Source organism: Procambarus clarkii, chromosome 39 (assembly GCF_040958095.1).
Source record: "Procambarus clarkii isolate CNS0578487 chromosome 39, FALCON_Pclarkii_2.0, whole genome shotgun sequence".
In the NCBI taxonomy this organism is placed as follows: domain Eukaryota; kingdom Metazoa; phylum Arthropoda; class Malacostraca; order Decapoda; family Cambaridae; genus Procambarus; species Procambarus clarkii.
In genome coordinates, this window is record NC_091188.1 from 9,326,659 (window position 1) to 9,336,246 (window position 9,588).

Consider the following 9,588-nt stretch of genomic DNA (forward strand, 5'->3'; position numbering starts at 1 on the left):
TTCCCCAAATTAGAAATCTTTCATATGAAGAAAGATTAACAAAGCTTAAGTTGCATTCACTGGAAAGGCGAAGAGTTAGGGGTGACATGATAGAGGTTTACAAGTGGATGAATGGACATAACCGGGGGGATATTAATAGGGTATTAAAAGTATCAACACAGGACAGAACATGAAACAATGGATATAAATTGGATAAGTTTAGATTTAGGAAAGACTTGGGTAAATACTGGTTCAGTAACAGGGTTGTTGATTTGTGGAACCAATTGCCGCGTAACATTGTGGAGGTGGGGTCCCTCGATTGTTTCAAGCACGGGTTGGACAAGTATATGAGTGGGATTGGGTGGTTATAGAATAGGAGCTGCCTCGTATGGGCCAATAGGCCTTCTGCAGTTCCTTTGTTCTTATGTTCTTATGTTCTTACTTAAGAATATAAGAACAAAGGCAACTGCAGAAGGCCTATTGGCCCATACGAGGCAGCTCCTATCTATAACCACCCAATCCCACTCATATACATGTCCACCCCGCGCTTGAAACAATCGAGGGACCCCACCTCCACCACGTTACGCGGTAATTGGTTCCACAACTCAACAACCCTGTTACCGAACCGGTATTTACCCAAGTCTTTCCTAAATCTAAATTTATCCAATTTATAACAATTGTTTCGTGTTCTGTCTTGTGTTGATACTTTTAATACCCTATTAATATCCCCTTTGTTGTGTCCATTCATCCACTTGTAAACCTCTATCATGTCACCCCTAACTCTTCGCAGTGGGCCTTCTGCAGTTGCCTTTGTTCTTATGTTCTTATGAGTAACCTGCAGGCTCTCATCTTCCAACACGGCAAATGAATTTGATGTCCTTAGGGCGTCTGTAGGCGGCCTTGTCAAGGTCTTCTTAATTTAAGACCCCTGTCCGTAACATTCCACGACGAGGTCTTGTAATATGGGCCAATAGACCTTCTGCAGTTACCTTGTTTTTATGTTCTTATGTTAAATTGCATTCACTGGAAAGGCGAAGAGCTAGCGGTGACATGATAGAGGTTTACAAGTGGATGAATGGACATTACAAAGGGGATATTAACAGGGTATTAAAAGTATCAACACAAGACAGAACACGAAAAAATGGGTATAAATTGGATAAGATTAGATTTAGGAAAGACTTGGGTAAATACTGGTTTAGTTTAGTTTAGTTCATTTATTATGCACCCCATACCCATCTTGTGGGCGGTAGTGGAAAGGGTTACAGAGGCACATAATGGGCTCAGGGACTGAACCCCACAATTCATTTAGCTAAGCAAGTTACAGTCTTGATGAGCTAGTTACAAAATTCAATATAAGTCATCACATCAACAATGGGTTCGAGATCGACCTCAAGTACTGGTTGCCGGACTATCAACCAGGCTGTTGGACGCGGCTGCTCGCAGCCTGACGTATGAGTCACAGCCTGGTTGATCAGGTATCCTTTGGATACCTGATCAACCCCCATATACCCAACCCAAAGATATCCCCCATTTAGATCTTGAAGTCTTTTGAAGGACGTGTTTATTTCTCAACCGATTTTTGTATCATCTGCAAATTTGCAAATGTTGCTACTCAAACCTGAATCTAAATCATTTATATAATTTATAAACAACAGAACTTAAACCCATTTATACTAACTCTGTTTCATTTAGTGTAGCCACGCCCTAATGCAACTTAATATAGCACCCCAATACCATGAGCCTCTATCTTCTAAATATGAGCCTTCTATCCTCTATATGTTTTTCAAGATGAAGACGAATTGTATTTGCAATTATCGATTCAAGTAAGTTTCCCACAATAGACATTAGGCTAATTGCCCGATAGTTTGATGCAAGTGATCTATCTCCTTAAAAAATGGTACCACATTAGCAACCTTCTATGACTCTGGCACTCTGCCTGACTTTATTGCTTTATTAAATATAGTAGACAGTGGCTCGCCAAGCTCCTCTTTGCATTCTTTAAGCACCCTGCCAAACACTTCATCAGGCCCTGGGGATTTGTTTGGTTTGAGTTTTACTATTTGTTTAATAACACCCTCCCTGGTAACTGCTAAACTAGTCAACCTGTCCTCGTCCCCACCCACATAGACTTGTTTGGCTGAAGGTATAGTGTTAAGTTCCTCTTTAGTAAATACAGAGATAAAATATTTATTAAAAATACTACTCATCTCGTCATTATCTGTTATTTGACCTGTCTCAGTTTTTAATGGACCTATCCTTTCCCTAATCTTTGTTCGATATAACTGAAAAAACTATAGGATTTGTCTTTGCTTGCCTGCTATGCGAACTTCATAGTATATTTTTGCCAATTGCTACCCTCGCAAGATGCTTCAGCCTCGACACAGAACAAACAGCCAAACTCTGGCCGCATCGATCTTCCAAGCTCTCGTCCCGAATTCAGCTCCTCGATTCCACCCGCATCCAGAGCACCATGCTCTACACTCTCACCCTCATCAGTTGGTGAAATCTTTGTAATTATCTTCCTGGCTATGGAATACTATTTAAATGTGCAGAGGATGAATGACAATAATGTGGCTGAAGATATGATAAATAAACCACATGTCAGAAGATGGAGAAACAACAACGCTTCAGTCTGTCCTAGACCATTATCAAGTTATATATATGTTCTCTTCCTGGTGTGGGGGTATGGTCATCACTATTTAAACGTAATAATCAAAATATTAACATAACTGATCATCGTTATTCTACAATCTCTTTCATTTACTGTTCCTACACTCTTCTGAAAAATGTCATCCTTATACATTTATTTGCCTGAATATTCAGCACTTTCATATCATATCAACTTTCATATCACTTTCATACTTTTGTTCAGATTCCTCCAGCACATCTTGCAAAGTGATTTCTCAAATAATGTTATCAATGGACATTTAACACCAGACAATAAAAATTCTCAATTTGCAGGCATAAAATAAAATCACACTATTTTAGGATTAAATTAAAAATTGCATAATAATATGAACATACTAATTTATTTACATCAAATTACGAAATACTGTAACTTATATGTACAGTACTATTTTGATTCATCTGCTTGGCTGTTTTTAAAAATTTCTGCAAGACTTAATTTCTCTGAGTCAATATTTGAGCTAGGTAGCCTCTCTTCATCCATTCGCAGCTCTGATGATTCAACCTGAGTATAAGAAATAAAACAATAGTTAAAAACATAAGGACAAAGAAGTCAAAGAGAGGACTGGGAACTGAAATGCAGCAAACACAAGATTATCTTACCTATAAACATCTGACTTGTTCCGGTATCTGACCTCTCAAATATCATCTACGATTAATTAACTTTCAGTACAGCATCTTGCTTTTATGTTTTATATCAATAAAAAATAATATATAGTTTCTTATATAAATACAGTAGTTATCTGAAAGCAAGATACTGGTAGTTAATCAAAGAGCTGAAGAAATATGGCTATACATACATATATATATATATATACACATCAGGCTCAGATAATTAGCATATTTATATACAGTACAGTATACGGGTTCCCATTATTGGGAATGCAAAGCTAATTGAGGCCTCCCCTAGGCTAACAACTGATCCTTCCCAGAATGCATCCTATAACAGTTGATTAAATCTGAATTATCTATTTACTGTTAGGTGAACTGAGGCATCAAGCATTTTAAAACTTTATTCGCTCTGAAACATTCACTGTATACTTCAATATCTTTTTCTCCTTAACCAGCTCTGTTTGCTTCTTCCTTCCTCCATGCTGTTTAACTATTTGCCTTTATCATTACAGCTCCACACATTTCTATATTATTTCATTTACCCCTAATTCTCATACCTGTACAATTTAACTGTGCCACATTTAGCCATTGTATGTCTGCTTCAACCATCCCACATCACTTCTATATGAATCAGTTCTCTTAACCCCTTATCTAACTTCTTTGAACAAAATACATTACCATTTTTATCTCGACCTTTTTAAATCTTTATACTGTACTTCATAATATTTTTAACTTTACATGTAACTTTGTTATCTAGAACATCCAACAGTTACAGTTCACATATGACATTACCATATTACAATCTGACATGCTACCAACCCTTAAATCATGCATTCTAATTTATAATTCATTACCCCAATTTCTATCTTCATGAGGTGGGGAGGCAACAGCCCCCCAAAAAAGGTGAATAATATAATAGAAGGGGTTCTTCAGTATATAATATCTAACCATAGTAGAGTACAGATCACATAAGAATAACGTTTCCATCACCAACCTTGGGGGGAACGCGAGATCTATCTAAATATATTCCCCGAGCCTCCAGAGCCAGAGCAGCTTCTTGCATAAGTTGGTCCTCTGGAATATTTCCATCTGCCTGCAGGCGCTCATACTCTTTAACAAACAGCTGGCATACAGTTGGTCGAGAACTTTTGTCTGAAAGCCGTGCTGTTCCTTGTGATCCATATTTTTTATAAAATTGTCTGCAAATTGTATAGAAAGTATTAGCTAATATTCATTTTTAGCAATAAAAAAAAAGTTGTGGTAGTACATTAACACAATTATGTGAACAAAGAAAACACAATTGAAGGACCTCATTAAAATCGGAGAAAGAAAGACGAAAGCTCAAAGCTGAAATTATTAAAAACAGTACAGTACATTATATAGCCCAATTTAACAAAGAAGTCACCACCTGCTTGCCTAGAGAAACGAGAATTTCAACTAAGAACGAGAATGCCCCAGCAGGGGGATAATAAATAATTAAAAATAAAAAGAGATAGAAATATCTATGCCCAAGTTAACTTGGGCATAGGCATTTCAAGTTATCTATGCTACGGTTTACAGAAAAAACTGTAGTTTAATTACAGTTTATGTCAAGTAAACTGATTAATTACAGTTTGTGTGAAGTTATCTATGCTACAGTTTACAGAAAACACATACACATATAACAGTGACTGTTCGAAGACCTCATTCAGCTCTTTGGAGGTTGGGTGTGCACCCAAGATACAGCACGCATTTCCTCTCTGGATCGCGACACTGAGGCGATGGAACAGGAAACTGGCCACTCATGAGTCTTTAATTTTCCCAATGAGTTCCTCACCCACCTCCTTTAGGAATTTAAGTGCACATTTACCCCAGGTGCCCAGGGTTTCAGAGCCTATCGGCATGAACCTGTAACAACGTTCTAGATCTCTGTACTTGTTAGTTTTCTGGGTCTTCCTGAAGGTGGGGCTATACTGTATTGCGAGGTAGATAGGTATCAGCCAATGTAGAAGCACACGTGTAGTCCCACACGACCTGTTTACCATCCCTCCATGGCATCAGGGTGACTCCATCTGGGCATTTGTGACTTGTCAGGTCTGCACAACTGAGGTTCCCGTTGTGCTGGACACCCAGCTGTAACCAAACTTCTCTTGATGATGTCATTGACTGCTTCATGTCTGACAATCATTCCTGGTGACTTACGACAGATGAGACCATGGCTGCCGTATTGGTCTGGCGATGAATAGATGCAGATAAACCTGTGTTCAGTGGAGATAGGGGTGGCAAGGCGCAGGGCAACACAAATACTTAGGGCCTGATGATCCAAGCAGGTTCCTAAGGCAGAATTAGGGACAGCCAACAGGAAGTCCCTGGCATGGGGAGCTAGGAGATGCTCTTTGTCCTTCCCAGATGCTGCCTCCAGCAATGCTGTGGCAATGTTCTTCACTATGGAGCTGTTCCGTTTGGCCTGTTTGCAGTCTTTTGGAAAAGTTAGCTGAGGGTGAGAGTTGGCAAGATTGTCCCACTGGCAGGCTCTGTCCGCGAATTTGGGATCATGAATCCCAATGGAGTCTCTTAGGTATTCTGGCAGTATCTTATTCACCAATTCACCTGTAGCACTGGTCGAGAATAAGAATGCCAGCAATGCTAACTGTGTCGCCTTGCGAATACCTATACTCCAGAGTCTAACTGGGAGCATTGCTTGATCCCATTTGTCAACTTGCAGGGAGAGGTTTAACACTTTCATGGTTATGGCTTTCAGGAGTGCATCATATTTTCTTAATTTTGGACTGTCAAAGGAGGGAGCACACCTTAGGAAACAGGTAAGCCTGGGCAAAGCCAGGCACCTTGTGAGGAGGTACAAAGCATCATGTGCATCCATAGCCTTTATTCTTCCCTCCATTCTCTTCAGGTCGTTCGGTTTTCTTCAAGGATTACCTCGATGGCACTCGAGCCCAGAGGTGTCCCTAGCAGCACACTGTTGGTGGGAGCGACCACTGGGGCTCCTGGCAACACGGTCTGTACTGTATCTATGATTGGTTGGCTAGATTAGATGATTCGACATTTTGATGGATTTAGGGTGAGTCCTAACTACTCTTCCCAAGATTTCACTAGCTGTAGAACCCCTAAAAGGGACTCCTGTGTCCCTGCCAGAGTGCCATCATCCAGGAACCAGATGTTGAATTCACTGGTCAGCCTGCTTGTGACCATATCAGCCATGCAGAAAAGGAAAGGGGCAAGTGGGTCTCCCTGCTGGACACCTTCTGCAGAAACAACTTCATGTTTCCCAAACAACCATATATCAACAATTCCCCAAACAATTATATAATATATATAAATTAAAATATAAAATCAAGCATGTGACTAATTTAGCTATTTCCCAAGATAAGTCACTAATCTTATCTGCCTGAGCAAATTATAATACAATTTAACAAAAATATAGCATCTCTTACTTACGCTCTAATAACATCCTCAGGGTAAAATATTTGTCTAATCTTCATTTTTGGAGCTGGCCTGCCAAAGAATGGTTCATATTTAGGTGGAAAAGCTTCATAAACATCATACCACAGTGGCTTGTCATTTGGCTTCATTGCTCCAGATTTCAGCAGCCCTGTTGCCCTGATAAAAGAAAAAATAAATATTACTATACAATGTACAGTCATAAAATACAACACAAAAGTACAAGTGGCCCATGATCAACCCGAGTAGCACTATTACTATACAATACAGTCATAAAATACAACACAAAAGTACAAGTGGCCCATGATCAACCCGAGTAGCACTATATTAAAGACTCTGAAACCTTAAGGCAACATAATTTTTTCTTGTCAGAAGTTCATTTTAGGCTTGGTTTTGCTATAGCCAAAAATATTTCTAATCACAAATTTTTGAGGCGAGATATAAGCTTCCTATTTGTCACTGCTATTGGATTGTGGCCTTCACATAACTCCGGCGAACGTAAACAAAAATAATCACTTCACCAATCACATTATAACTTGAAAAACAACAATATAAATAATACAATAATTATAATAATGGTTTTATAACTAATTGCATTACTGTACCATATTTTCAATTCATTCCACCAGTCATTCAATGACAATAAGCAATCTAGAGCATGGAAAAGACAACTAATCCCTTGGGATAAAACCTTAGGAAAGGAAAAAAAAAGGGCATTCATCTATACAAATAATCACTTCAGTATCTCCTACTAGGCTAATAATAGAGATGGTGGCCCTCAGATAAATAGATGTCACTAGAGATGGTGGCTCTCAGATAAATAGATGCCACTAGAGATAGTGGCCCTCAGATAAATAGATGCCACTAGAGATGGTGGCTCTCAGATAAATAGATGCCACTAGAGATAGTGGCCCTCAGATAAATAGATGCCACTAGAGATAGTGGCCCTCAGATAAATAGATGCCATTAGAGATGGTGGCTCTCAGATAAATAGATGCCACTAGAGATGGTGGCTCTCAGATAAATAGATGCCACTAGAGATAGTGGCCCTCAGATAAATAGATGCCACTAGATGGTGGCCCTCAGATAAATAGATGCCACTAGAGATAGTGGCCCTCAGATAAATAGATGCCACTAGAGATAGTGGCCCTCAGATAAATAGATGCCACTAGAGATAGTGGCCCTCAGATAAATAGATGCCACTAGAGATAGTGGCCCTCAGATAAATAGATGCCACTAGAGATGGTGGCCCTCAGATAAATAGATGCCACTAGAGATGGTGGCCCTCAGATAAATAGATGCCACTAGAGACGGTGGCCCTCAGATAAATAGATGCCACTAGAGATGGTGGCCCTCAGATAAATAGATGCCACTAGAGATGGTGGCCCTCAGATAAATAGATGCCACTAGAGATAGTGGCCCTCAGATAAATAGATGCAAATAGATGCCCTTGGGTAAATAATAATTCAATTTTATATTTCATTGTTGGGAGTGGGGGTGGGACAGGGAGGAAGCGAATTATCAGGGGAACGCACCAAGCCATTATGACTATATAGCACTGGGAAGGGGTCAGGATAAGGATTTGGGATGGGACAGGAGGGAATGATGCCTAACCACTTGGACGGTTAGGGATTGAACATCAACCTGCATGAAGCGAGACCATTGCTCTACCGTCCATCTCGGGACAGGAAGCCAGAGATAAAAGCCTACCGTGTATGAATGAATACGGTAGGCTTTTATCGAGGTCCCCCCCCTCCCCAAGGCTGAATTACTGACCCCGCCCAGGATAACAACACAAGTTGCCTATCTCCTGACTACGTACTAACTGCTAGATGAACACCGGCATTGGATGAAAGGTAATGTGCCCAACCATTTCTGTCTCGCCTGGGATTCGAGCTCGGAATTCACGACTGTGCGTCGAGAACGAACCCGACTCTACTACCGGAACCCCTCAAATAATGAACTAAATTGGTCTTCTAAAGTTCTGTTTTCAGTCTAGAGTACAAAATGACCTATAGCCTTTGACCCTTGTCGCCACCTACCTTGTAAATATTGTTCCTATCTTCTCAAAACGATTTCCTGCCATGTTTATTGATATCTGATGTTGGTGCTTGTTATATTGTGACTGACCACTACCGACTGTGTAGCAGACGCTCGCCTACCCAAACACCACTATGTCTCCATTTTCTATGGTGTGAGAATAATTGTATTTATTTATTTAATAATAATAATAATAATAATAATAATAATAATAATAATAATAATAATAATAATAATAATAATAATAATAATAATAATAATAATAATAATAATAATAATAATAATAATAATAATAATAATAATAACCTAATAGGATTATTATAATAAGAGTGTTCTCAACAATGATAAACTAAGTCTCAAACTTGTGCCTCAAGTCTTCTCAGGCTTGTGTCTCAAGTTTTCTCAGTCTTGTGTTTCAAGTCTTCTCATGCTTGTAGTTTTAGTCTTCTCATGCTTGTGGTTTTAGTCTTCCCAGGCTTATACCTCAAGTCTTCTTAGGCTTGTACCTCAAGTCATTGCAGCTATGTTCCTCAAATTTGTGTTTGTTTCTCCTCAGGCGTGTGCCTGAAGTCTTCTCAGGTTTGTGCCTGAAGTCTTCTCAGGTTTGTGCCTGAAGTCTTCTTAGGTTTGTACCTGAAGTCTTCTCAGGTTTGTGCCTGAAGTCTTCTCAGGTTTGTGCCTGAAGTCTTCTCAGATTTGTGCCTCAAATCTTATCAGGTTTGTCCTTAAAAGTCTTTTCAAGTTTGTGCCTTAAATCTTTTTTAGGTTTGTGCCTCAAGTTTTCTCAGGCTTGTGCTTCAAGTCTTCTTAGGTTTTTGTCTCAAGTCTTCTCAG

At 39.4% G+C, this 9,588-nt stretch overlaps 1 protein-coding gene across 2 annotated transcripts; it reads right to left on the reverse strand.

The window, feature by feature from the left end:
* Nucleotides 1–2,989: 2,989 nt before the first annotated feature.
* On the reverse strand, nucleotides 2,990–8,899 carry mRpS23 (mitochondrial ribosomal protein S23). 2 transcript variants are annotated; one of them, XM_045745820.2, is made up of 4 exons: nucleotides 8,757–8,899; nucleotides 6,712–6,873; nucleotides 4,271–4,475; nucleotides 2,990–3,169 (listed from the first exon to the last, which is right to left on the reverse strand). In XM_045745820.2, exons 1-4 carry the CDS (start codon nucleotides 8,798–8,800, stop codon nucleotides 3,053–3,055), a joined length of 528 nt encoding a protein of 175 aa, XP_045601776.1. In that variant the 5' UTR covers nucleotides 8,801–8,899; the 3' UTR covers nucleotides 2,990–3,052. The 2 variants fall into 2 exon arrangements, with proteins under 2 accessions (XP_045601776.1, XP_045601777.1); XM_045745821.2 differs by lacking the exon at nucleotides 8,757–8,899 and adding an exon at nucleotides 8,537–8,677.
* Between the last annotated feature and the right edge of the window lie 689 nt (nucleotides 8,900–9,588).

What these genes read in the sequence shown, in the direction of transcription:
- mRpS23 (XM_045745820.2), bottom strand. Translation starts at nt 8,800, where the DNA reads ATGGCAGGAAATCGTTTTGAGAAGATAGGAACAATATTTACAAG. An exon ending in CCTGAGGATGTTATTAGAGC is followed by an intron (nt 4,476 to 6,711) that starts GTAAGTAAGAGA and finishes TACAATTTGCAG; the next exon opens with ACAATTTTATAAAAAATATG. An exon ending in GATCTCGCGTTCCCCCCAAG is followed by an intron (nt 3,170 to 4,270) that starts GTTGGTGATGGA and finishes TCTTATACTCAG; the next exon opens with GTTGAATCATCAGAGCTGCG.